Source organism: Topomyia yanbarensis, chromosome 3 (assembly GCF_030247195.1).
Source record: "Topomyia yanbarensis strain Yona2022 chromosome 3, ASM3024719v1, whole genome shotgun sequence".
Classification (NCBI taxonomy): Eukaryota; Metazoa; Arthropoda; class Insecta; order Diptera; family Culicidae; genus Topomyia; species Topomyia yanbarensis.
In genome coordinates this window covers 53,147,007-53,174,889 of record NC_080672.1, presented here as the reverse complement: position 1 = coordinate 53,174,889, position 27,883 = coordinate 53,147,007, and the positions used below count along the sequence as shown (strand labels likewise).

Genomic DNA, 27,883 nt, shown 5'->3' with positions numbered 1-27,883 from the left:
GCAACGTGCCTTATCAAATAAACGATTTGAATAAAAAAAAAAAATTTATTGGAAGTATTATGGGAATATACTACTTATTGATTTTCACGAAGATTTTGCCAACGATGTGCAAAAAACTGTTTTTTTTCATGTTCAAAATTGGGCTTTCTCAGTTCAACCAGTGAAGTTCTGAACAGATTTAGAAAACCGGCACATCAGCGCAGAGGTGCTACAGTAGTACCCAGCAATAACGAAATAGTTCTGAATCTTTGTTGAAATTTCTTTGAATCTATAAATTAATCAAGGTTGTCCGTCATAATCACCTTAAGTGTCAATCTGTCTTGCATTGTTCATAACATGAAGGGTGCACGGTAAAAATATTACGGTACTTAAAATTATTTAAATTCAGAGTATCTAGTTAGCTGCACCTTAATTTTAAGAAACCTTGGTATGATTCCGTTTTGATTAAGGCTCTAAAATACCTTTGAATATAAGAAATAAAATTCCAATTCTCAAGGTGACCGACCTAGGATCACATTGCCTATAACGTGTTATAAATTTGCCTCCTAATATTGTGTTGTTGTTTTTTTCATCTACCTAGATTGATCCGCTTTCATTGCTGCCCAATAATACTACAGTGCGTGGGGATGAAAACAATTGAGGGCGACCAGCGACGACAGGAACACGATGCAGGTGAGGTTATAGACAGGTTTTGAAAACTCATCCATACGATAAAATACATTTCGTGTGAGTCCCCAATACAAAAGTGCAATTCAAGAACAACCGTATTTTCGAATTAAGAAACACACTCTTCGGGAGGAGTAACATTGGAACTTAAATTAAGATACCGAAAGTTTTACGCACCTACATTTGTTTTCTATATATTGCGCTAATTTCTATATATTGCGCTAATTTCTATATATTGCGAAAAAAAATTTAACTTCGTATGTAATCATATTAATCCGCACTGAATAACGAAATAAATAATTTGATTAGGTGGAATCGAGATTTGTATCTCAAAACGTGTCATCAGAAGTTTTTAATTCAAAGCCAGAAAGCAAGTGAAATGTAAAATTTAGTATTCAAAAAAATAAATCCACACTCTACCATCCAGAAGCAGAAACATCACGGCTAACCGAATCAAAAAAGCGATGACACCAACGGGACGAAATAAAACCACGAGAGAGGAAAGAAAATCAACCATATCAACTATAAATCAATTTGACCTCGTCCATATGGCTCTTTTTGCCGGCTGCTATCCGTTGGACAGAGACTGTGAGAGTGTTGTGGAATAAATCTGAATAAATTTGTCTTCCTTTCAGTGGGTTTTGGGGTTCCAGTCCAATCACGTTATGCAACTTTCATTTCACTGCCGGTGACGACCCGTTTTGCTTTCCATGGTAGCGTTCTAAAGACGGGCCGAAGCTATATTCATCGAAAGATTTTTTGTCCGAGTTTCATGAATAATTAATTGCTTATCACGTCCCCTAAAAGTGTGGTAATGATGATTGAATTTTTTGCTTCTGGAAAAAATCAACTTCCTTCAGAGACAGCAGATGACAGCGAGACCAGATGGCACTGTATTGGGTCAGTTGGTACAGATTAGCTCATTTTGTGCAGCTGAGAAGTGCATCGAAATGACAGACATTTGCGAGTCTTGTCAAAGTCTGAAAATCTCGGTAGATTGAATGTGTTGATTTTTTCTAATTGCTGTTGCACGAAGACGGTCGATCTAAATGGGATGTATAAATATGTTTTGTTACTCGTAGCACCAGCAGTTTTGGGCAAAATTTACTACTCGGTTGCAGAAACCATTTTTGGAATAATATGGGGCTCAGCTTGGCCACGGTTTAGGCATTTGAACTGATGTGGAGAGAAACGTTTCAAAGTAATAAGATGATCTCACCGTGGTCGTGTCTTATAAACAACTCTACACGGAAAAAATGTTTTCAAAATCGTGAATAAAGTGCCATTAATTCTAGAACAATAACATTTTTGCATTACGACAACAGTACCATGAACAAAAATCATGTGTTTTATAAATATGTTCAATTTCCCTTCAGTAACGCTCGCATAACGCTTTTATTAGTGAAAATATTTGTTTTTATTTTGTGAGCTTCAGTCACGGTTTCCACCATGTGATTATCAAATTGATTTTCTGTACGTGACATAGTTCACAGCATTATACACATTATTCATAAAACCAATGATGATATTCAGAGATTTAGGAACATTAGTTCACAAAATCAAAACGTACTGAATATTTATTTGTGAACTATTTCACAAAACTCGGAATTTTATTCATGAATTCATTCAATCCTCGTGAACTAATTCATGATGCCTAATATATTAGTTACGATCCAATATCTGTTCTCGTACATAGTTTAAAAAATCCTGAAATATTATTCATGTATTCGTGAACTCGATCTTTTTGCCTTTCTCATATAAAGAAAGGCTATGCAATCACTGTAAAAATCGACTTTTTAACCGAGGCCCGGAGGGCCGAGTGTCATACACCATTCGATTCAGTTCGTCGAGATCGGAAAATGTCTGTGTGTGTATGTATGTGTGTGTGTATGTGTGTGTGTATGTGTGTGTGTCATTTAAACTCACACAATTTTCTCAGAGATGGCTGAACCGATTTTCGCAAACTTAGTTTCATATGAAAGGTATAACGCTCCCATAAGCTGCTATTGAATTTTTAGTTGATCCGACTTCCGGTTCCGGAGTTACGGGTTGAAGAGTGCGGTCACACAGCAAATTCCCATATAAACTGGTACCACCATGATGTTCAAATGATGTAAAACATATTAAAATTTATGTAACATTACATTAGTTTGTGGGTCTGGATCACTAATGATCAATCATAGCAGCTTTGACCACATTGGCCACCTATGACAGTTCATGACGCCCCCGGGGAACCCGCCAAGTTCCTAAGCTAATATCACACCCACTCCCCAACGAATTCTCTACCGATTTTTACAAACTTGAATTCAAATGAAAGATACAGTAATACCATTGACTGCTGCTGAATTTCATTCTGTTCTGACTCTTGCTTCCGGAGTTACAGGGGTGTTAGTAAGGATACACTGGAATTTCCAATATAAATCGGTACAATCGTAATACCTCAGAGGCTAAAAACTATTGAAATGGTCACCAAATTACTTCTAATCGCAGATCTAGATCACTGATTGCCAATCAAACATTCTTTGAATATATTGTCCACTATCGACGATTCCGGAAGTCCGGTATTCCGGGTATATTCCACAAATAAAGTCACATCGGTTCTTCGGTGATGACTGAACCGATTTTCTCAAACCAAGTCTCAAATGGAAGGCAAAATATGCAGCTGAGTATTGCATCAGAGCCCCTCCGCCCCCCCCCCCCCCGCCTTGCCCTTACATCTCCCTCCTTCATCACTACCGTCCCCTTGGACCACCGTCACGCCCGCATTTCCTTCATCCACCCCGTATACCAAAAGAAAATGAAGGATTTCTGACGCATCCTCCACTCCCACTCTACTAACCCCCCATTCCCTCCACTTTTAAACCCATTCCACCAACATTTCAAAATATAATCACATGAAGATAACATTGAACTCATGCTGATTAAGCTAATTAAATACTATTCTTTTGCCTTTCTCATATAGAAAGGTTACGCAATTGCTCCAAAAACCGACTTTCTAACCGAGCCCCGGAGGGCCGAGTCTCATATAACATTCGACTCAGTTCGCCGAGATCGCAAAATATCTGTGTGTATGTGTGTATGTATGTATGTATGTATGTATGTATGTATGTATGTATGTATGTATGTATGTATGTATGTATGTATGTATGTATGTATGTATGTATGTATGTATGTATGTATGTATGTATGTATGTATGTATGTATGTATGTATGTATGTATGTATGTATGTATGTATGTATGTATGTATGTATGTATGTATGTATGTATGTATGTATGTATGTATGTATGTATGTATGTATGTATGTATGTATGTATGTATGTATGTATGTATGTATGTATGTATGTATGTATGTATGTATGTATGTATGTATGTATGTATGTATGTATGTATGTATGTATGTATGTATGTATGTATGTATGTATGTATGTATGTATGTATGTATGTATGTATGTATGTATGTATGTATGTATGTATGTATGTATGTATGTATGTATGTATGTATGTATGTATGTATGTATGTATGTATGTATGTATGTATGTATGTATGTATGTATGTATGTATGTATGTATGTATGTATGTATGTATGTGTGTATGTATGTATGTATGTATGTATGTATGTATGTATGTATGTATGTATGTATGTATGTATGTATGTATGTATGTATGTATGTATGTATGTATGTATGTATGTATGTATGTATGTATGTATGTATGTATGTATGTATGTATGTATGTATGTATGTATGTATGTATGTATGTATGTATGTATGTATGTATGTATGTATGTATGTATGTATGTATGTATGTATGTATGTATGTATGTATGTATGTATGTATGTATGTATGTATGTATGTATGTACGTATGTATTTATGTATGTATGTATGTTTGTATGTGCGGATTTGTTAACAAAATGTCCACATCGGCTTTTTGGAGATGGCTGAACCGATTTTTACAAACTAAGATTCAAATGAAAGGTATACTATTCCCATAGGTTGCTATTGAATTTGATTTTCAACCGACATCTTGTCCCGGATTACGAGTTGAAGAGTATGGTTACAAAACAAAATTTGTTGATTTGTCCACATCGGTTTCTCGGAATTTTCTGAACCGATTTTGACAAACTTGATTTTAAATGGAAGGTCCATCAGCTGCTGTTGAATTTTGTGCGGATCCGAGTTCTGGTTCCTGAATTACAGGGTGATACGTACGATCACGCAGCAAATCCCGATTCTAACGAATTCTGCGATGAATGTAAAAAGGTGAAATTTTTGCCTTTCTCAATAAAAAGGTATTGCAATTGCTCTGAAAACCGACTTTTTAACGGAGGCCCGGAGGGCCGAGTGACATATACCATTCGATTCAGTTCGTCGAGTTCGGCAAATGTCTGTGTGTGTATGTATGTATGTGTGTGTATGTGCGTATGTGTGTGTGTATGTTACCAAAAATGTCACTCATTTTTCTCATAGATGGCTGAACCGATTTTGACAAACTTAGTCTAAAATGAAAGGTGCAACGTTCCCGAAGGCTGCTATTGAATTTCTAATGGTTCCGACTTCCGGTTCCGGAATTACAGGGTGATGAGTACGAACACGCAGAAAATGTCGATTTTAATAAATTCTGCAATGAATGCATAAAGGTGAAATTTTTTCGAAAATATGACCACAGCTGCTTCGATTTGTAGTATTAGGTCACTAACATCCATTCAAAGTCTATTTGGCCACATTGGCCACCATCATCGGTTCAGGAAGCCCCGGCGGAAGTATCTAAATTCAGAATAACCGATGTGATTGGTTTCTCGGAGATGGCTAGACCGATTCGACTAAACTTGGCCTAAAATGAAAAGTATTGCGTCCCCGTAAATGGCTATTTAATTTCATCCCGATCCGACTTCCGGTTCCGGAGTTATAGGTTGTGGCGTGCGATCACATAGCAAATTGTGATTCAAACCGATACTCCGATGAAAGCAAAAAAGGTAAAAATTTCGCTAAAATGTCTCTCAAACAACTTAAATTTGCTGTTCTAGGTCACCGACGGCCAACCAAACTTTCGTTGACTACATTGACCACCATAGACGGTTCCGGAAGTGCCCGGGAAAAGCGGATATCTTTCAAAATTTACGAACTCACATCAGTTTCCCGGAAATGGTTGGGCCGATTTTCACAAACTTAGTCCCAAATGACAGCTATAATATCCCCACAGATGTTTATAAAATTTCGTACGGATCGCTTATATGGGGCCGGAAATATAGACTAAATCGTCCGGTCATATATGAAATTCTTATATAAACCGGAACTCAAATTTTTTTTTCAAGGGGGGGACCCCATGAAATTTCAGAAATCGAATTCGTATTTTTGATGCAAAACATCTTTAAAATGCATGAAACGTCGAGATTTTATGTTATCTCGAAAAATTTTTTTTGTAAAAATCGACTTTTTGGGACTTTGCCGATTTCGCACCTTTTTCAATTCAATATTACCGTGGCTGTTTTTTCTTCTTCAAAATTTTTGATTTATTTTCCTGTATATAGTTGTCATGTGATGTACAATAATAAAATGTAATGTATGCATTTAAAAGCTTTTAATGAATATAAACAACGCACATTCTCGTGATTCATGATTGAGAAAGGCACAGTTGCACCGCTAGGTGGATTAAAATAGGTTTTATTTTTATTTTTTGTTTTATCCTTAGGGTCATTCGCCTGTTTTCGGGCTAGAGAAATCTCTTTTGAATAAATCTCTAACCCTATGTGCGGAATTGGGAATCGAACCCAAGTGAGCTTCGCACAAGGCAATCAACTAACCAGCTACACTATGCCCGTCTTCCGAACTCGATCATGATTTCTAGTAAAATAGTTACGACTGACCATGCGTCCTCGTGAAATAAATCACAAAATTATAAAATATTATTCATGAATATATAAACTAGTCACGACTTGCCCTTATGCTCGTGAAATAGTTCACAACATCATCAACTATTACTCCTATATTCGGGAACTGGTTCATGATTACTAACATATTATTCACGATCCAATGTCCGTGTTCGTGAAATAGTTCACGAAATCATAAAATATTATTCATGTATTCGTAAACTGATTCATGATACCTAGTACAATAGTCACGTCTGACCATTCGTGCTTGTCAAATAGTTCACAAATTCATGAAACATTATTTATGGATTCGTGAACTAGTTCATGATTACTAGTACATGATTAACGTTCTATTTTTCGTGCTTGTAATGTTTAGAATATATTCCTAATCACGTTCAATTTCGTTCAACTTGGTAATGAAACGTTTACGTGAACTCTTTCACAAAATTTGGAGTATTATTCTTGGAATCATTTTTGTTCAATGCACTTTTTCATGAAATGTTCAGCTGCTAGCGACCAGTAATAGGTACAAGCAGTAGATATAGAAAAAAAAACTATTAGAACCTCGAACATCGTTACTCATTTGATAAGGTTCAGTGTGATTGTTTCCGATACAGCAACAATACGTAAATAAGTTCCGTAAACTCAACTCAAAACTAATTTAATTCGTTTATTATGAGTCGGTTAAATTTTCCCTGCGATTAGACAAATCCATCTACTTTTACGTTGTATACTTACGTTTAGTGTTGATACTAATTTCCGTAACTTCCGGGAAGCGGTCTCGTACGGTACTTTAATCCTTGTCGTTATCAACTGGCTGTAATAATCCTTTAGCTTATCACTAGTTATAACGATTGTACCGTACTTCTAATTGTAAAGAGCTTTTAATAAATTATTCTTAACTGCACAAAACTGCTGCGAACTAATCTTTGTTAATTAACCTTTTCATTTTTCGTGTTTATTTTTCTATCCACTACTCGTTTGGCAGCTCCCTGCTGTCACGATGTGATGTCTTGACAGAAAATCGAAATCTGCGTTGAGCACCACAAATCGTGTTCGTCATATAGTTCACAGAGTAAAACTGCAGATATCATGAACATGAATGACATTACTCCACGTGTCAAATTCTAAAGTGAGCTCTAGAATAAAATATCACAACGTGAACAGAAATTACGAGAATTGTGACTAAGATCTTGAAATCATGAACAAAAAGCACACAACTCGTGACAAAAATGTCAAAAATCGTGACTAAAATCCTGAAATCATGAACATATATCCCGCCATTCTGACATGAAAATCCGGTAGTAAACTCATGATTAAAATAGCACGGCAACGTGATGAGTAACCACAAAAATCGCGAAAAAGCTCCTGAAATCATGAACATCGTTTGACTGTCGGTTATGTATTCCCGAATTATGAACAAGAATCATAAAAAAAACTAAGCATGTCCAGGAAACAACAACAGTAATCCAACCAAACATTCAATGTAACGCTATGCCAGGATTTTGGTCACAATTTTCGTAAATCGCTCAGTTCATAAAATCGTGATCTTTTGTTCATGAATCTACGAACGGATTTTTTTTACACTTTTTAATAGCAAAATTTGAAAATTAATTATTTTTAACGGGCGTATGGACCCCTCTACAATCGAGTTAAAAAACAATATTTATTAGGCATTTCTTGAATTATTTGATAGTTTCTAGAAATATACTTAACGAATACTTCAAAACAAGATGGTACATCAGAAGACTTTTCATAGTTTTCAATCCCAAATATACTAACATGATGCAATTGTTAGTGTTCCCTCGATGAGAAATCAGAAATACTTTATTCGAAATATGTTACCGACACACAAAACATACGAAAAAATCGCATTTCATCCACGCTATCACATGAGCAACCATTAAACATTCCCCAACAAATAACATACCATCGCATTCCCCAACTCGCGCACTTATCATTCTTTGTTGACTACAGTTGTCATGACGTGGTGCAGTCTTTTTTCCATTATATCGTATATAATTTATTTCCAGCCATCGCGGCAACTTACCCTAGCTCTCTCTCTCGCACAAACACACACACACACACACACACACACGACGGGGGTTGGCATAATGTTGGGTTCCATATTGCACTTAAATGCAATTTTTTTGTCACTCTTGCCTGCAGCTGAACAGAACATCGCATTCAATCAAGAAATTTTCTTTCCTGATTTTGGCCACTGCCTGTCACCCGACGAGTATAAATTATTAATTCTATGTTGATTTTATTTTTTCATCTTCCATCTCCCGCGTGGAATTGTGAAATGTATAAAATGTTAAAACATATCAGTTTATCATATTTATCAAGAAACAGAATGTGAAATTTACGGATCCCATGTTTGAATTTCGACCAAAAAGGATTTTTAGTATCAGCATGATCGTAGCACTAGTCATGCAATTGTCCTGTATGCCTGAATCGGGATCCTGAAACAGAAGGTGACAATTCCGCAAATGGATTGTAGTACCATGCATGGCTTAGCTATATATTAAGATATATTGTAGTTCCGGGTTGAAGATAAACTGCATATATGTATTGAAGTTCAAGAGAATGTCGGTAACTCTAAAGTTGTTTTTATAACTGAGAAAATATTGGAATAATGATTTCTGAATTTAGGCGTAAGCGAAAGATCCACAGTACAGCTGATTGTCGTAATATACGCTGTTATGTTGGTTCGAAAAGTTTCTACAAATCGTACCGTACCATTAGGCTTGGGCATGGACTCAATATACACGCTGCATGCGTTTCAATAAAAGTTTGACTGAAAAAAAAAAATCGATTTCATGGATTGAGAATATCGGTGTATTTCAAAAACACATATGATCCACAGTTTAATCAACGACCCTCGCACAAATGGTATATTCTTATCATTCACTCAAATAGTTTTGAATAAAGTGCAATTAAAATAAGCGATGCTTTATTCTCGTGTATTAATATCGCTTATGAATATACGCATTCACCAAATCCCTATACCGACGATATAATCTGTGATCATTTTGTGCTCAAAACGCCAAGCCCATTAATTCCTCATAAATTGGAAATGTACAATGCGTTGCCCAACATAGCGTAGTTCAATTGTTTCAACCTGTCCCGTGGATGACCACGAACCGTAGCATGTGGTTTCATTCAGATAATATTCGATTCGAAATAATTGCTTTCCGGCACTATCGTCAACTGCCGCCGCTTCAATGTCCTAATGACAGACAGCATCGCCGGTACATTTGAATGCGTTCTGTTGTAGGCATTGTGGCTAACGGGCAGGAAAATGAAGTTACATGTATGCGCAGGGAACAATTCTAATGTGAAGATGAAAATGATGGTGTAGAGACAGATATATTGGCTGTGTCGGTTGGATTGATCGATCCAAACACTTTCCACACAAACTAAATGTACTATCGCTTCCACGCATATAATTATCAGTTCAATCATTAAGATGGAGCAACGTGGTGCTTTGTGAAGTAAAAAGTATCATGCGTTCCCATTCACTGAATTACACACTTGGCTGATGGAGACATATGGTACTTGGCTTAAGAATGTAAAGAGAACTCGTTTCACTAAATAAATAATAGTTTCCCAAATAACGAACACTTTTTTTACGAATCCCCGGCTTAGTTCGGAAATGGAGGTTCCAGTGTATATAGTCTCCTGAAATGCTCCGTCGATTTCAAACACCAAGCGTCAACGGATTTCACGAGTATATAGTTCAAGAATCTTTTGGAAATCACGTTTTCGGTTTCTTTGCAAGTTTTCAAGCATCGAAAATAAATATAACTATTGGAGAAAACAACAAATATTCAAAGGAATTCTTTGGACGCATATTGAATTCCCCAATAAATCGACTTCTCAGTAAATCTTACTGCACGTACAGGAAGAAATCATCTGTCCGTTGCATTCAAATACCTAGCGTAAACTGATTTCACATTCTCCCGAAAAAATGCTCCGTCCGTCACCTTCAAACCAGGGTTACCATATTCACATATTTTTCTGTAATGTCACAGATATTTTTCACAATTTTTGATCACAGTTTTTTTTCTTAGATGACAGATTTTTGGCATTTTGATGAAAATTTCACAGATTTTCACAGATGTTTGGCAATATTGTGATTTTTCACAAATTTTTAGGAAATTTTCACAGATTTTCGCAGTTTTTTTTTAAGTTTTCCTGTTTAAGTCATCACAGATGGTAAAAAGATTTTTTTGGCCGAAACACAAATTTCAATGTGGCATACCTGAGCTTCAAATGATATTACAAACAAATCTGACGTCAACTTATATTAAAAATTTCACAAAAATGTTAGTATTCTTTTGGTACTTCATATTGATGGCTTTGCCCGAAATAGGCTAGAAAATTCATTCCTGTTGTCCGCGCTCGCGTTGGTTTAAATTTGTCCGACTGATGTGGTAATTGTGCTCAATTTTCCATCGGTGTATTGCACCCTTTGTATACATTTTTTGTATACATTTGTTTTTCACCGAAATCACCTTGACAAGTCAACAAAACTTCGTATATGATAAATGGTAAAACAGCAAGCAACTCTGTAACGTTACGTTTGCTGGTCCTCCTAATTCACGAATGAACTTTGTGTTATCGGAGTTAAAATCCTGCTCAATTAGTTGGTTTCAGTGGAATATTATACAACTTTTGAGTATTCACATGTCAATGTAAAATTGTTCGTTCTTTAAATCTGAACCACCACAACACGGAAGTTCTTACGCCTTTTCATTATTCCACAAACAATAGCGAACTTTGGCTTATTTACGCCCAAAAGATAAAAAACATACCCTTAAGGGGTATTGCAATATTTAATACTTAACGCTTAGATTGTCTTACAAACATTTAACTTCATGTTCACCGCGGCATAGTACACACTAAATTATTCTTCGGAAGTCGAGTTGAAAACGAAAGCCGATGAATACCAAAGGAGCGCAAAACTCCGCCAAGGGTACCAGAAGACGCTACGGTCCTGACTATAGGTTAGTCGAAATAACAAATGAACAAAAAAATCAAATGATAATCTCCGTTTTAGGTGCCACAGCCACATCCATATAAGCATTCTTTCTACTTTCCTTTTCTAATAACACGATGTCAAAAATCACTCAAAAATGCTACATCATTCATAGTCGTTTCCCAAAATTCTTAATAATATGTTCCAAATAGTATCGGCACCAAAATAGGAATAGACTCGGTTAGATGCGTAAAATAAATCTACACAAACTTTTCGCCCATCAGGCATCCGAACGTAAACCAATGCATCTGTTGACCATCTACTTCAGGTGGATTTAATTTCAGTTTTAGAGTTTTCTCTGTAAAGGTAGAACAATTTTGCACCAGAAACACTTCACACAAAGCGATTGCAATCACAATTTCCTATAGCCCACCGCACGATGGCATACAAACCGCAAACCGGATGGAAAACCGTATCAATAAGACTACCGCGGTTAGCATTGGCCATCAATGCAATGCAGCTTTGCTTGACACCACCGGTGAACGATTGACCACTGCAGTGTTCCCTCGAGTAATCACGTACAATCTACCATTTGAGGACGCTCACTGCGCTAGAGTAAATTTACATAAAGTATTAAATTTAATTAATATTGAATATGTTTCCACCGAACCGGAACGTCTTTCGACAGAAGCGTGCTCCATTCGGATGTCCCTCGGCATCGATACGTCCATACAGAAACTAGGCAGAAAAGGATTATTCATTCGGTGTGGAAGGATCCATAACCAACCATTGCGCTATGTTTCTGCAAGCCACTGCGATGCGGATGCCGTTCCGGATGCTCTCCGTTGAAATCTTCATGCACTGGTTGGTACGCGAAAGCAATGTAAATATACCCATGGCACCGACTAAATGCATACGTGGTCACATCCACCGGACATTCTGGTGAAAGTTAGTCGACTCATTCCACATGTGGAAGCGAGAGAGAGAGAGAGAGAGAGAGAGAGAGAGAGAGAGAGAGAGAGAGAGGGATACAGAACATTTTGATGTAGCATATGTGAAATGCACACTGCAGTTTGCACTAGGGTCGTGCCGTACGCTGGATGTCTTTTTAGACCCTATCAGACTGATTTCTAAAGCCAGTTGTCGTATATTCGGACCTCGAATAGGAAGAATTCTTAATGGTAGAATAGGGTCGTTGTGTTCATTCTGTATTGCCATTCAACATATACATGTCCCATGTATATTGGGAATCAAATAGAACATGGGACATTTAACTGTATAACGACAGTGTAGTTCTCCTGTAGGCCATGAATCGTCTATCGAAATAGAAGAGCTCGTGTCGCAATGGAATGTTGTACGTTTGCAAACTGTTTTAGCCATTTAAATAGTAATACCAATGCTCGTTTGAAATAACTCGTTTAGAAAATTGATAGGAACCCAAAAAGCTATGTACGCCTTAAGTATCTATGAAATATAAACATTGTTTGAAAACAAACTGTCTACACGCTATGGACATTACCATTTAAGTTGGTATTAAATCGAATTAATTTAATTATTTTAAACTTTATCGATGACCCTTCTAAATATTCTATTCATATTAAAACTACTATAACGGCAAAGTTCTGATAACGGTCACATCACATACCACACGAAAAATGGCAGCTCTCAGCTCGTGCTGCCCTATCTGACACGAAATGGCAGCCATGCCACGCTCATTAGCGCAGTAGTCCGTGCGGAAACCGCATACCAATTCGAAAAGATGTGACTAATTGTGCTGTACCAGTCCGATTCAGTTCTGTCCTCAAAACAATTATTCCGGATACGCTTCATTACGCACTGCCCCGAACGCAACCAGCACATAACCGCATAACATCCAGCTGAAGGTACACCGTTATGAGCCGTTTCGAAAACAACGAGCCGGGTGCATTGCAGTTCCGGTATCCTAACACCCGCACCGTCGCGTAGACCAATTTACCGACTCGAATGTGCGGCAGTTAAGATAAATGGTTCGCGAATTAACTATGTAAACAGTTGAGCATTGGAATGTCCGCAAAGTGTTGATAGGTGTTGCTTTCCAAATGCATACTCATTGTCTCAAAAAAGGGTACATGTTAGTAATTCGATCCCGTGTCGGAAATATTGGAAACCAGCAAACTCGATTGAAGCACGGGTTCACGATTGATAGGAAGCGATTGATTTAAAATGCGGTGACGCAACTGGGTTTAATTTCCCTAGGGAACAAATTCGGTCACGTTTTACCTTTTCAATTTTTTTCTTGACGAACAGACTTTCTACATCTTGGATCAACTGCTGCACGCTGAAAGCGATCTAATATCAATTTTCCTTATGTTTCACGCCATATGCCAAGCGTTAACCCCTAAGGTGGAAGGTCACCCTCCACCCACTTTCAATTGGTTTTTCATATTATGTTCCATCATCGTTCGTTAAGGGGTAACTCCACTGTTAAAACGGTTAATACCGTTAAAATTTTGGTTTATAAAGAGAGGCCGGCTTATGGAGTTGGAAAGATTAAAGATAAATAAACTTCAAAAAGACAAATTTGATTCGATCCATTTGAAATTGTAGCAGTATCTTCTAAGCTATATTCTCCAATGAAGTACGGAAATGGTTCTTGATTAAGGGGACATTTTCATTTTCAAACAAAAATTTCTAGGAAATGGAAAGACAAAATATATTAATTTCTCTTGAATATTGCACTACACACTTTAATCCTATTTCTGTCATCGCCTTAAAGAACATTGAATTATCTTTTCTTTAACAATTTTTTTTTTGACGTAGGACTACGTCTTTGTTTTCGATATGCAAATTCTAAGAAAATGTAACGAAAAGTGGTCCAATTTTAACCCTTGTGAAGGCAAGCTAAAATCCTAATATTAAAAGGCAAACCGGGCCTCTCAGGCCCGTCTAAATTCAAGCTCCTTTTTGCCGTTCTCATATAGAAAGGTTATGCAATCGGTCGAAATTTCGACTTTTTAACCGAGACTCGCAGGGCAAATCTCTTATACCATTCGACTCAGTTCGTCGAGATCGTAAAATGTCTGTATGTGTATGTGTATGTGTGTATGTATGTATGTATGTGGCAAACGATCTCACTGATTTTTCTCAGAGGTGACTGGACCGATTTGTACAAATTTAGTCTCAAATGAAAGGTACAGCCTTCCCATCGGTTGCTATTGATTTTTTTATTGATCCGACTTTCGGTTCTGGAGTTACGTGTTGAAGAGTACAATCACACAGCAAATTTCCATAGAAACTGATGTCCAAATAATGCAATATATATTAAAATATGTGCAACATTACTTGGCTTTGCATGTCTAGGTCATTAATGACCCACCGAAGGCACTTCGACCACATTGGCCAGCTATGGCGGTTTTTGATGCCCCGGGGGAACTTACCAAGTTCCTAAGATAATGTCATACCTATTTCTCAGCGAATTCTTTACCGATTTTTACAAACTTGGTTTCAAATGAAAGGTACAGCATTTCCATTGGCTGCTGTTGAATTTATAATTGATCCGACTTCCGGTTCCGGAATTACAGGATGATGAGTACGAACACGCAGAAAATCCCGATTTCAGCGTATAGGGCGATGGATGTAAAAAGGTCATTTTTTTCCAAAAGGTGAGTACTCGGAAGATCACGTCGACTGTCGATTGGTTCTGATCTCCATTTCGTTTGAACACGACAAATAAATGTTTCTGGGTTGCTATTAATTTCTTCTGATGCATAACTGGAGTACATATTCAGATTTTGCTACCGAGTCTGCATCAGATTCATCGTCGGAAGCAATATCATTCACATCTTCTTCCTCGCTTTGCAAATGAGTTTCGGAATCGTCTGCTGTTGAATTTGCTCGAATTTCTTCCATTATTTCAGATTCTTTGAGACGATTGAAAACATGGGCATATCGTCTTATAGCCATTTGAATTTTTCGTTGCTTTTAGATCCTACAATTTGAATAATTACGACAACTATAACACAAAGAATAGACAACAAAAATAGACAATAACGACAGAGTTAGGTTACGTTGTATCCAAATAATTGTCAAGTAGACCACAGTGGGTGAAATAAAAGTATTTACCCAAAAAAATATTACACACGTCATTATCGTATGCCATTTTTACATTTCTTATAAAAGAAATGTATAGAATTCGCTCAAACTTTCAAGATTTTTTCTATAAGAAAAGGTAAAAAGATAAAATCAATCAAAACATGAATAAAATTCCTGCTAATATGAAGATGAACTCATCAAAATGTTTTTTTCAGATAAATATTAATGTATAAAACCCGTGGTATTCCTAGTAATTATTGCAGGCACACCGGGCCTGCCAGGCCCGGCTTGCCTTTTTGTGCATGTAAAAAATTCAAACATAGCTGCGCATCACTCCATAGATCAAAATTTCACAACTCTTTATTTTTGTTATAGATTTCAAAGCTACTTATCAAAATTTCCATGCCCAAGCTTATACTGCATACACATTTTTTTGTAACTAAAAAATTGTAACGTGCCGGGCCTCTGAGACCCGCTTGCCTTTTTGAGGGTTAAACGCACATAATTCAGCCATTTCACGATAAACTTTCAAATTTTTTGCACATACCGCCCCGAAATAGTTCTAAGAATAGATTTCAATAGATAAACCCAAAGATGATATCATGGCATTGAAAATTTAAATAATTTACAACCTAGTTAAAATATCGCGCATTTACACACAGAATACAGCGCCTCCCAAGTCCAGCACGACAGATCTGTGTACCGATACGCTTTTATGAATGACGTCATCATCGACTATTTAAAGAACGGATTTGGCTGGACAAGCTCAGTTGCCTGTTGAACGGCAGGCAGAGCAGATCACTGCGCTGTGTGTTTTCACTGCCAGTGTAGCTGAATTAGAAGTCTGTTAGACTAGCTGTGGAGGTACGCTACCCAGTGCCGTCCAACACGTGACTGAGCTTGTCCTTTCAAACACTATACTTTCTTTTGTGTTGTGCTCTTTTCCAGCACACTTTTATGCATAACCTCGAACACAATTATTCGTACACAAAATCGCTTGTACATTCGAGCTCCATTTGCAAACACGGTTAACATAGTGTCGTGGTACTAGTTGTCTCTTTCGCTCTACCCATCATCATCAGCGTTGACTCATTTTGCTTTGTGAGAGCTTGGGTTCAATGTTTGAGGCGAACGTGAAGGTAGGTATATCTAATTTATTAGCAGGGTTACCATATTCACAGATTTTTCTGTAATGTCACAGATTTTTATCACAATTTTTGATCACAGATTTTTTTCAACAGATGGCAGATTTTTGGCATTTTGATGAAAATTTCATAGATTTTTGGAAATATTGTGATTTTTCACAGATTTTTCGGCAATTTGTCAAAGATTTTTTTCCTGTTTTAGTTATCACAGATGGTAAACAGATATTTTTGACCGAAATACAGATTTCAATGTGGCATCCCTGTTTGTTAGCGGTTGCATGCGTAACCTGCATGATAGCAATCTGTGCTTTCGTTGAGCAAAGACTAAAACTTTCTTAGCAACAAATTTACGAGGATCGATGGAAAGCACAACGAAAGTTTATTATTTACGTTCGATCAATTCATAGATTAATTTCCACTTCACGTGATATATTTCCACTCAGCCTATCTTATTTTGATTAGGTACATACTACAACGCCTATTTATAAATGAATACACTGCCACTCGAAAAACAGTTGCAAAAACGCATCTCCATATATAAAATTGTTTTTGATTCTTGCATATTTATAGTTTCAATATATGATTAAGACCACTGCATTCGCTACATTTATATGCGTCCTTTAGGAAAGTTACAAGAATGGCAAAATATAACCAGAAAGCTTGGTATATACATCAAATGTGATTATATTGTCTAAAATTTGATTTTTCTTCACTGGTCTGGGTTTTTTACCACACACAATCGAAAAGTTTTTACAATTTTTATAAGCTGAAGTTTCAGTCCGGTCACGGTTTTCTGTCTTCTTTCTTCAGATCTTCTAAAATAAGTTTAATCGGATTCGATCAACTACTACAAATGAAATGACCTGATAACCAAGAAGGTTAGGTTCAATATGTAACATTCGATGTTTATTGGTTGTGCTTAAAATATACCTAAGAAATATGTCTGATTTACTATTACTCTGAATGTACTAAGAAAATAAATATTTTACGTTATGTAGTATAGTCCTACGTCTACAGTTCGTGCAACCCCATAGGGCTGCCCCTTGTAGTTATTCCAAAAAATTCAATTTGTGCCTCAGAAATCGCCTTTAATTGCATAAAAAAAATAATTCTACATTACTTAATTGTAATACGCAATCTAGATTGTGCTAATGAATACCGACGCTGGCCACGGTCGAATGCAGATCTTCTTGGGAAGGATTGAATGTTAGTTCGATACATGTTGCTGCTAGTGACCGAGGAATCCTCGGCATCTCCACATGTATCACGGGAAGGGAAAATTGATTAGTAAGTGTTCCAATAGTGTTATCATGTATTAGTTGCTCTGGGCAGCCGGCTTCCGAGAATTTGAGAAATTTACCATTAAATGGTAAACGACAAATTTTGTCATATTAAAACGATTGGCCAAATATGCAACTTGAACTCCGGATAGCCGCCGTTGAGGAGTATATAAATCGATTTTCAACTTTCTATCACGCGACGACGAATTTCTCGTGGTCTGTTCGTTTGAATAAAATACCGAATCTCATGTAAAAGGTATTTACTTTTTCACCGATTTACTGCGATTTACTTTTTCACCGAGTCTATGATGAGACGAAATTTGGCGTCCTTCACCCAAAACTAGGCCGTAATATTTTTACGGTAGCAAGTCAAAAATACTCTAGCGGATGTTTAATAAAAATGAGAATTTTTCCAGTCATGTAGATAAAAAACAAAATTTCAACGAATTCAGTGTTTTTTTATTAAAAACATAATGTTTATTCTTCAAAAAACTTCAATGAATATTGGAGAAGGGAGCTTGGTCCGCAAATCGACGCGACTTAGGCGCGATGCTCTCACAAGAGCGCTGGACGGCACTGACGTCTGTCTTCCGGATACAATTCCGGATCTTGGTGGTCAACTGCTTCGAACCCCTGCCAGCCAATTATTTTTGTACATTAGGGAACTATGGAGCAGAAAAAATCCTCAATGGGACGGCATTGAGGCAAGCTAGTCTGACTCCTTTTTTTCGGCACGTACGGTATCTTTTTCCGCTCAAGACACTCCAGCGTCCTCTTGGCGTAATGGGAAGACGCCTTGTCTGGTCAGAAGACGTACTTCCCATCCGTATGATGCTCCTTTAAGAACAACTGAAGAATTTTCTCAAGACGCTCCTCCTGGTACACCTGTTGATTGATGGCCAGACCACTCGGCTTCAACCACGGCTTTGAAATCCCTCTGTCCGATATGGCGATGTACAACATAACTTTTTTTCAAAATTAGTGCCGACTTGTCGCTGGAATAGTAGCTGTCATTTCCTGGAATGTGGGTTTTCGAGCGCGGAAAGTAACGTGGAACGACGTCCCACGGTAGTTCTTCGTCATTCACCGGCACTGCGATTTCGCGATAGCTATCTGCTCGTCCGTGTAGTCGGGGGACCGAGTCTTCTTCCGACAGATGATGTCCTCCATCTTGAGGGTTCAGTGCAGTGATATTTTCGGCCGGCGTTACGCAATCTCGTTCCGTCCTTGTTGTCGAACAGCTTTTTATCCTTCTTCTTCGTCATTTTCTTCGCCGGACAGCCGCTACCGGCCTTCCGGCTCATGGATGTCAGGATCCGGTAAACTGTACTCACGGGCACGTTTTCGTCCCGAAACAGGTCTACCGTAAACTTTTTTTCCACGATGACCGTACAACACGCTCGCAGAGAGTTTGCTGTTTCGACGCCATCTTCGATTGAACTGACAGCACCCGAGCGAAACGAAACATGTCACCCATTTCTAGGAAATCTAGAGATCAATTCTTTTGGAGAGAAAAAAAATCACGCTCTTTACTTTAATTACAGAAAGGTATTGAAAGCATTCTCATTTTTTATTAAACGCTCGTTAATAGCAAGACGGTTAACACTAAAACATTTCCAAATAAAAATGTCTAAGCGGCAATATCGACACATTCAAATTCTCTCTGCGTCCCAGTCATGTTTTATCAATTCTTATACACGCCAAAAAATAATGAAATTTAAACGACATGAATACGAATGTAAACATACAAAGCTTGAATCGAAAAGCTGATTGAAAATTAAGTTGAAATCGATGCACTCAATGGGGGCATCAAAAAGCATGTGATTTTACACTTTTGTTCGTGTGACATTACATGTCATTTATTTTACAGCAATATTGGATTAAAAATACATTAAAGTGCATTGGTATCCCGTTTAATGAAGATATAATTTTCAATCAATGTGTAAAATTATAACAAAATTCGTTGAAGAAAGCACGACAAGTTGTGTGTATTTGTGGTGGCGCTTAATTTTAAATTTATGTTCGTGCTCCAAATGTGTGCATGAAAATAAATTTAAGATTACAAAATATTTTTTGCTGTGTACAATTCATATTAACGTGTCGGTTTTTCTACAACTGTGTAGCATTTCACTTGTCATTGTATTGCGCATCAAGCAAAGTGAACATATCGTACTTAGAAAAAGAAGGATTTCATTTTTCACTACACGACACATTTCGTATTTCACACTCGGCCAGCTTCAAAGCACAGTCAGAAAAACCGACTCGGCATAGTGGTAAGTTATTTCGGTCGGTGTTTAATTGAAATCTCTTTTCTATCCCGGACGTCAACAGCAAGATAGTGACTGCACAGACCATGAACGGAAAGCGAGATCTACGGTTTCGATCCAGGTATCCGAACCGAGGGTTCGGACCCAGACACTTGTCTGGATCGAAACATTAAGTCTAAGCCTGATTCAGGTCCGGATCCGATAAGGGAAAAAGAGGATGGGTTAGATCCGGATACTGGTCCGGATCAAGACTAAACATGTTCGGATTCATAAACTGGTCCGGATCCGTTGTATGTTCAGGACTCGAGGACTGGTTCTGGGCCAAGATCACAACCGGCACAAAGCATCGTATCGATTTTAACATTATTATTTCACTATCAAATCTACCCAGTAAGAAAATCGGTAATTCTGTCCGCCAATATTATTATTATATTGTCTTCGAATTAATAAATTTTCGTACAGACTGAAATACTATACTAACTTAAACCTATTTTTACTTTGAACATTTCTCTACTTAAGTTAAAGTCGAAATGATAAAAAACGCTATTGAAGAGCTGACAGCAAACATCCACCGGGTTATTCTGGCCGTACTGCGTGCGATGAGTAGAGCGCCGAAAGAAGTCCATTCTCCGCAGAGACCTACCAGGAACGTTGAAGTCCAGCTTGGCGAGAAGCAGAGGGCAGTCAATGTTGTCAGCGAGAAGATCGAACACAAAAAGTCGCTGCAGAAAAACTCTCCTGTTTCGTAGCGTAGGCAGGTTGATAAGAGCACAACGATGCTCATACGGTGGTAGTTCAAATCGATTTCGCCAGGGAAGCCGTCGAAGGGCATACCGGACGAAGCTCTTTTGCACCCGTTCTATGCGATTAATGTGTACGGTGTGGCCCAAACGATAACTCCATACTCTAGAATGCTGCGTACCAGACTGATGTACAGTGCCTTCAGGCAGTAGACGTCGTTGAAATCTTGGGTGTTTCGTTTGATGAGTCCTAGTACTGCAAAGGCTTTAGCAGTAACTGCATTGAAGTGTTCGATGAAACGTAGCTTACGATCAAGTATAACACCAAGGTCCTTGATTGATAAAACTCGTTTTACTGGGGCAGCGCTCACTGCATACTCAAACGTAATTGGCGAGAGTATTCGTGTGAAGGTGATTATGTTGCATTTCTGAATGTTTATAGTCATTCCGTTTCTATCACACCAACTCATGATCCTATCTATGTCCATCTGAAGTGCACAACAATCTACCAGAGTTGTTATGATGCGATAAATTTTCAGATCATCTGCGTACATCACCTTACACGATGTCAATTCGCTGCAAATGTCATTCACAAAGAGCACGAAGAGAAGAGGTCCAAGGTGACTCCCTTGAGGTACACCCGATGTGATGTCGAATGGGTCTGAAAGTACAGTTCCAAGTCGCACAGATGCACTGCGGTTTGTAAGGTACGAGAAGATCCAATTGGTCAGCCAGTCCGGAAATCCGATTCGCCTCAACTTTTCAACAGCTAGCTGATGAGGAAGGCGATCGAAGGCTTTGGAGAAATCTACATACACTGCATCAATTTGTTGTCGTTTCTCTAATTTATCAATCAGCGTTGACACATAGCTCATTAAGTTCGTCGTTGTTGAGCGCTTTCTAACAAACCCATGCTGATCTGTAGTGATGATGTGTTTTACTGCAGGGTAGAGAATATCTAACAGCATACTTTCAAAAACTTTTGGGAGGCAGCTCAGGATTGAAATTCCTCTGTAATTTATGACGTCATGGACGTTACCGGCTTTATGAATTGGTGTTATTAAAGCCTCCTTCCACTTGGCGGGAAAAATACTTTCACCGAGAGAGCGATTGAAAAGCATGGATATCGGTACAGCTAACGATGAAGAGCATTCCTTGACGAAACATGGTTGTATTCCGTCCGATCCTGGTCCCTTTGAACCGTCAACACCACGTAGATTGGTGTACACTTCGCGTTCGGTGAAAGATGTTACAGGCAAATTCAAGGAGAACGTCGGCAGACTACTCAGGTACGATTCAGACAAAGGTGGTGGGTTATTACTTAGCACACTTTGAAAGAAAGACGAGAATAGCTTTGCTGACTCTGCAGGTGTCGTTGAGGTCCTGTCACGGTAGTTCACGTTTTCAGGAAAACCACGGGTGGATGTTTTGTTCCGCAAATAAGCCCAAAATTGCTTCGGCTCGTCCTTCATGTTACTCTCAAGTCGTGAAATGTATGATCGAAAGCAAGATGCATTCAATGATTGAAATTGTCGCTCTAAATCTCGCACAAACGATTTATCATCTTCACCTCTTTTCCGGAAAAATCGTTTACGAGCCTTCCTTAACCGATTTCGCAGATTGCGCAGCTCATCGTTCCACCAGGGGCGTTTATTTGTGCAACGGCGCTTTCGTCTTCTCAGAGGCACGTGTTGTTGAAAAATTAAGTCCAATTCGCAATAAAACCTGTCCACAGCCTCGTCGAGAGTACCCAGTGATAATATTTCAATCCAATTGATGTTTGAGATTCTCGCATTTAGCTCGTCATAATCGCATTGATTGAAATCATACCACACATCTACATCGTCAATCACTGGTGAACCGTAAAGAGTCTCAATGGTCAAAACAAACGGATGATGATGACGATCCAATTTCATTAGCGGTACGGGTGGTTCTATGACTTCAATATCACTGGCACTACTTACAAAGGCTAAATCAAGTAATCTTCCATTGTCATTCGTCAGGTAGTTTACTTGTTGTAAACCAGAAGCGATCATAGTTTCGACTAACAACAGCTCGTGCTCAGAGGATGCATTATTAGGGATAAAGCATCCGATTTCGTCATCAAAACTCCAGCGTAGCAACGGTAAATTATAATCACCGAGAACAACAACCCTAGTGCGATCATCAATGTGATTGAGCAGCTTATCCACACAGGCGGCATGCTGCTCATATAAAGCGAGCTCGGAATTTGGTATATTCCGACAGAAATCCACCAGAATTCCGGTTGATTTGACTCGATACTAATGCTATCTTAGAAATCAACCGAATTAGCTCACATACGAACAGAACCGAGGTTGACACATACTGAAAAACTGTTAGGTTGAGTGGTGCGCATACATGTATAGCTACGGAGATTCGTGATTCCATCGTTTACTACCTTTGCTGAAATATGGGTTTTTTTACGTACATTTATAATTTTGCCGAATTTTGATGTTCGGTTGGTGCTCCATATTAATGGCTCTGCCTGAAAAAGATCGAGAAATTTTGGTTTTCACGTCGCTTTCGAAAGATTATCTGAAAATCCGTTTCTACTTTATTTATAGTTATACTTATAATTTAAATGACCATAAACATATGCAAGCACAGAAATTTGGGTGGACCATTTCAGTTCGCCAGATATTGTGCCTTTCATGCCCAAAATAGGTTAAATCCAATTTCGTTGGAGAGTAATGTAAAGCAAAGTAGTTTTTCAGTTTAAATAATCCTTTACTATTGACCACAGAAATAAATTAAAGAATTGTCTATGGTGCAATGCAACTCTTCTTTTCACATGAGTGCCACGAAGACAAATTACCTTACTATTGCAGAAGAAAAATATGGTCACATTCATTTCCCTTAACACACATTCAATCGAAAAACTTGTAGCAACACCCACATGAAAAATAATAACTCATAAAATAATTACCGAAACAAGAGTGACTTAAATGCATAGTTCAGTCATTTCCGGCAAATGATTTTAAATAGAGGTGTAGAGCCACGCTACCTAGAAAAGTTTTTCTTACCCCCACTATGCAACGAAATTCAAATCTAAATTGCTTCTGCGATCAAGCACTGGAAGAAAATCGGCAGTCATGGTAGGAAAAGTTAATGTCCATACATCATGTAAGCTTGTACTTAGAGCATTGATATCGAACTTTGCTGGTAAGAACATAATACTGTATCGCTGACGCAGCCGCTCAAACCAACGCTTCGCCGGCAAAGTAATATTCTGTAAAAACATTATGAAAAGTAATTTCCTTCCTCCCACTCGCAAGATTCACTTTACAATGAAAATCGCTCTCACCTACGTACCTCTTGTTGCCATACCGTGACCGGATTATTTTTATAGCGCTTTTACGAATTATGAATCACAGTATGAATTTATGAGTCGAAATAATGCTAACGCTAAAAACCCCATCTGTTTGCATCGTGCAATCTTGTAGGACGATTATAGGAAACGAGAAAAATAATCATTTGCCAGACATCGTTAACCTTGGTCTCTCTGTGTAGGATTTTTTCTTATTTAAAGGTGACGCTTTTCGTAACATTTCGAGATGCATTTCTTATAAAATCTAATTCGTGCAGATGCATTTTGTTATCGATTACTTCTGAATACGTGTCTTGCATCAACATATTCTGATGAGACGAAGTCGAAAGCAAATTCCATAACTTAAATTAGTTATAGGTTTGGTGCTATTCACGCGCAAAGATGGTTTTAAACAATTTGCTCCTCAGTGGAGAAAAAATAGTTTTTGCCTAAAATTTCTCTACTAAGGAGAAATATAACATAGTGCAAATTGGTAGGGTGTACATTAGCATTTGATTCGAGTTTTCGCTTTGTCTCAAACACGAGTATTTTAAAATTTGAAGCACATATTTTTTTAAGTTGAATATCTGTAACAGTCTTAGGAACGAAGTAAAGATATTGATATCAATTTATATGTATTTTAACGATTGTAGACCTAGTAATTTGCGGCACCCTCACTAATACTGCAAAAAATTAACTCGTTACCCCAAATTGATTCACATCTGTTTTCACACCATTTTCAATTTTTCTTCGCAGCAACAAGAGAAACGACGCGAGCTGCGTTTGAAAAAATTCTGGCGTACCACCACCAAGCCACCCACATCGTCCGAGGATTCCGGCGGATGCGAAAGTCCTACAAAACTAGGACGAAAGGCGTTCCAGCAGCCACATAGCATCAAAAGTCCCCATAGAAATCCGCCGGCATGTTCCCTGCCGCTGCTGCAGGTCTGGCCCAGCCAGGACTCACCCCGGGGCGAAGCGGACGGACAAAGTTTTGTCTTTCCGCTGGCAGCTGATGACCGTCAGCAGGATGGTGTAATTCACCAAACCTCCCTAAACCATGCGGTCCCATCCTGCAGCAGTAGCAGCAACGATTTGCGGCGGAACTCGCTGTTCGTCGATCAACTGCAAGCGGGAGATTCGGGGATCGACTCGGTCCAGGCATCTCCTTCCCCGGTGGCCATGCCCTGCCATCCCATGGTTGTATCGAACGCTATTTCACCAAGTGCATCACCCACCAGTGGATCGCCAACCCAATCGGTGGACCACACGCGGCGTCCGTCAACGTCTCTGCTGCATCCGGACCATGCACGGATATTTGCACTACGACAACCGTCGTCACCTGACCAAGTAGGTTCACGACAGTATGGTGTAGTTACATATGCGGATACAAAAAAATAAATTTACATTTCAGACATCTTTAGAAGACAATACTGAATTCATGGGTGTCGCTGGAAATCACCTTTGCACAGCTAGTTCCAGCACGACCTCTTCCCTGACGTCAGTCGCAGTTGCAAACCTAGGACAACATCCCCAAAGGTTACTTTTTTCCCGATTCCGTATGACTTTCGTTAATTACTAATATACTTTTTCCATCTCACTAGATCCTCGGACCCTTGGTTGCGACCCGAACGCGACAAGGAAAGCCTCGAGGTTGACGAACAACGTCGCGCCTCGACAATGACCGCCCGCCTCTCGCTGTTCGACGCGCTGGATCTGGAGTACGCGCTGCTTCGGGCGGCAGCCCGCGGTTCAGTGGGACCATACTCCATGAGTGAATCACTGCACAAGCTCACTTTTACGCAGTCACTCGCCTTCCCAGCACTTGCCCGGGGGTTGGCCGCGAAACGGCGAACTTCCACCGAGCAAAGCACAACCCGGCCACTGAACCCGAACGAGTCCGGGCTCAACACGTTCGCCAAGGTGGTTACCGCCTGTGTTCTAGTGATGGTTAGCTTTCTGGTGTTTCTAGTGGTGTACAAGTACGTACGGACGTGAGGTTTGCTCCTGGCCCCGACCGAAGTTACGTTACAGGCGTCGGTGACCAGTACGACGATTGCTTCATATCAACATGTGGCCAACCGAACGCTGGCGTCGGGCGTCAGGAAGCTGTTCAACCTCGAAAACTAGTGCAAGATATGGCAGTGAGTGGCGAAACAGGATACGTAAAGCGTGTGAGGAATAAGCGAGATTTGCAGCGAAACAGCTCGTTCTTATGATGTAGACTAAAGCTTAGATAACAATTTCCAACAAAAGGGCACATGGAATGAACATCAATTAACTAGAGCAGTATAAGCCAAATTAGAGCATTGTGGAAGAGTTCTACTTACTATAAGCAATTAGATAGGATTACTATTATATCTACTAAAAATCCACAATCATCTTAAAAAGCATTGATTTTCGAGTGGCTCAAAAAATGTACAGGAATTAGTTGAATTAAAATCATAAAATGTGGTTTGCGCGAAACAATCAGCTTCCTTATTATTTAAGCTTTCGACGTTACATTACGCAATATAAAAAATAGTTTATTATCAATTCATGCATGAGAAACAGAGATTAAACATTATATCTTAATCAAGATCTAAAAAAGAGCATTGTACATCCAAGCGTCCAGTGCGGTTCAATTTTTCGGTTACTAATCAAATTCAACTGAGGGATCATCCATAAATGACGTAGCATTTTTTGAGTGATTTTTAACACCCCCCTCCCCATAGTAGCATTTAGTCACAAGCCTCTAAATACCCCCTGGTAATTACGTAGCTTGACGGTAAACCTCCCCCCTGTCCCCGTGAGAAATTAAAAAAAAAGTTAGATGAAACGGGTAAGGTTGTCGTGACATTATGTCAACCCCTATTCTTCTTTAAGAAGCTACGTAGCATGACATGATCTCCTACCCCCCTGTCATCACACATCATCACAAAATACAAAACTACCCCCTCCCCCATATAATGCTACGTCATTTATGGATGATCCCTGATCCCTAAGCTTCCATTTGGTATCGAAATCTGTCAAAATACATTCCCTCTTCCATCATCCAGCGCTATACCGGGCGTATGGAATGGACTTTACCTAGAACTCGATGCTACACTATGTCTACCCAAATCAGGAATTCAAAACATTCCACAAATCTTCCGTCCCTTCTGTCCATATTACTAAAGCAACCTCCCATTTCTCATTCCTAATTTTTTTTTGTATGCCATCTGGTCCTGCTTTTCAATTTTTTTCCTTCCCAATGTTTACCTTCCTAGGACTAGTCACTTATTTCCTGATTAGGGGAGGTTCTCATTCAAAATTTTCAACAATTTGATTTTTTATCCTTTTCTTTCTATAAAGGTATAAGTGTCTACTAGATTGTGTTGAACGGGGTTTTCGGCTCACGCGTCAAAAGGTTTATACAAGCCATTGTTCGAAGCGGCGTTCTGTCTGCCATGGGACACTCTCGGCTCGAGACGCGCCCATCAGGTAGGAACCTTTTTCATGGCATTATGCATGTTCCCAAAATGCTTCGTGTTACACTTGAACTGCACATGT

At 38.7% G+C, this 27,883-nt stretch overlaps 1 protein-coding gene across 1 annotated transcript in view; it reads left to right on the top strand.

Annotated features, from left to right (window-relative positions):
- The window catches only part of LOC131689292 (uncharacterized), a 165,224-nt gene extending 137,647 nt beyond the window's left edge, over positions 1-27,577 (top strand). Inside the window, exons 2-5 of the mRNA XM_058974279.1 lie at positions 581-672; positions 25,109-25,702; positions 25,767-25,891; positions 25,957-27,577. Of these exons, the coding sequence (XP_058830262.1) occupies positions 667-672; positions 25,109-25,702; positions 25,767-25,891; positions 25,957-26,350 (1,119 nt within the window). The 5' untranslated portion in view covers positions 581-666 and the 3' untranslated portion in view covers positions 26,351-27,577. The remainder of the gene's footprint in view (positions 1-580; positions 673-25,108; positions 25,703-25,766; positions 25,892-25,956) is intronic.
- The last annotated feature ends 306 nt before the right edge of the window (positions 27,578-27,883 follow it).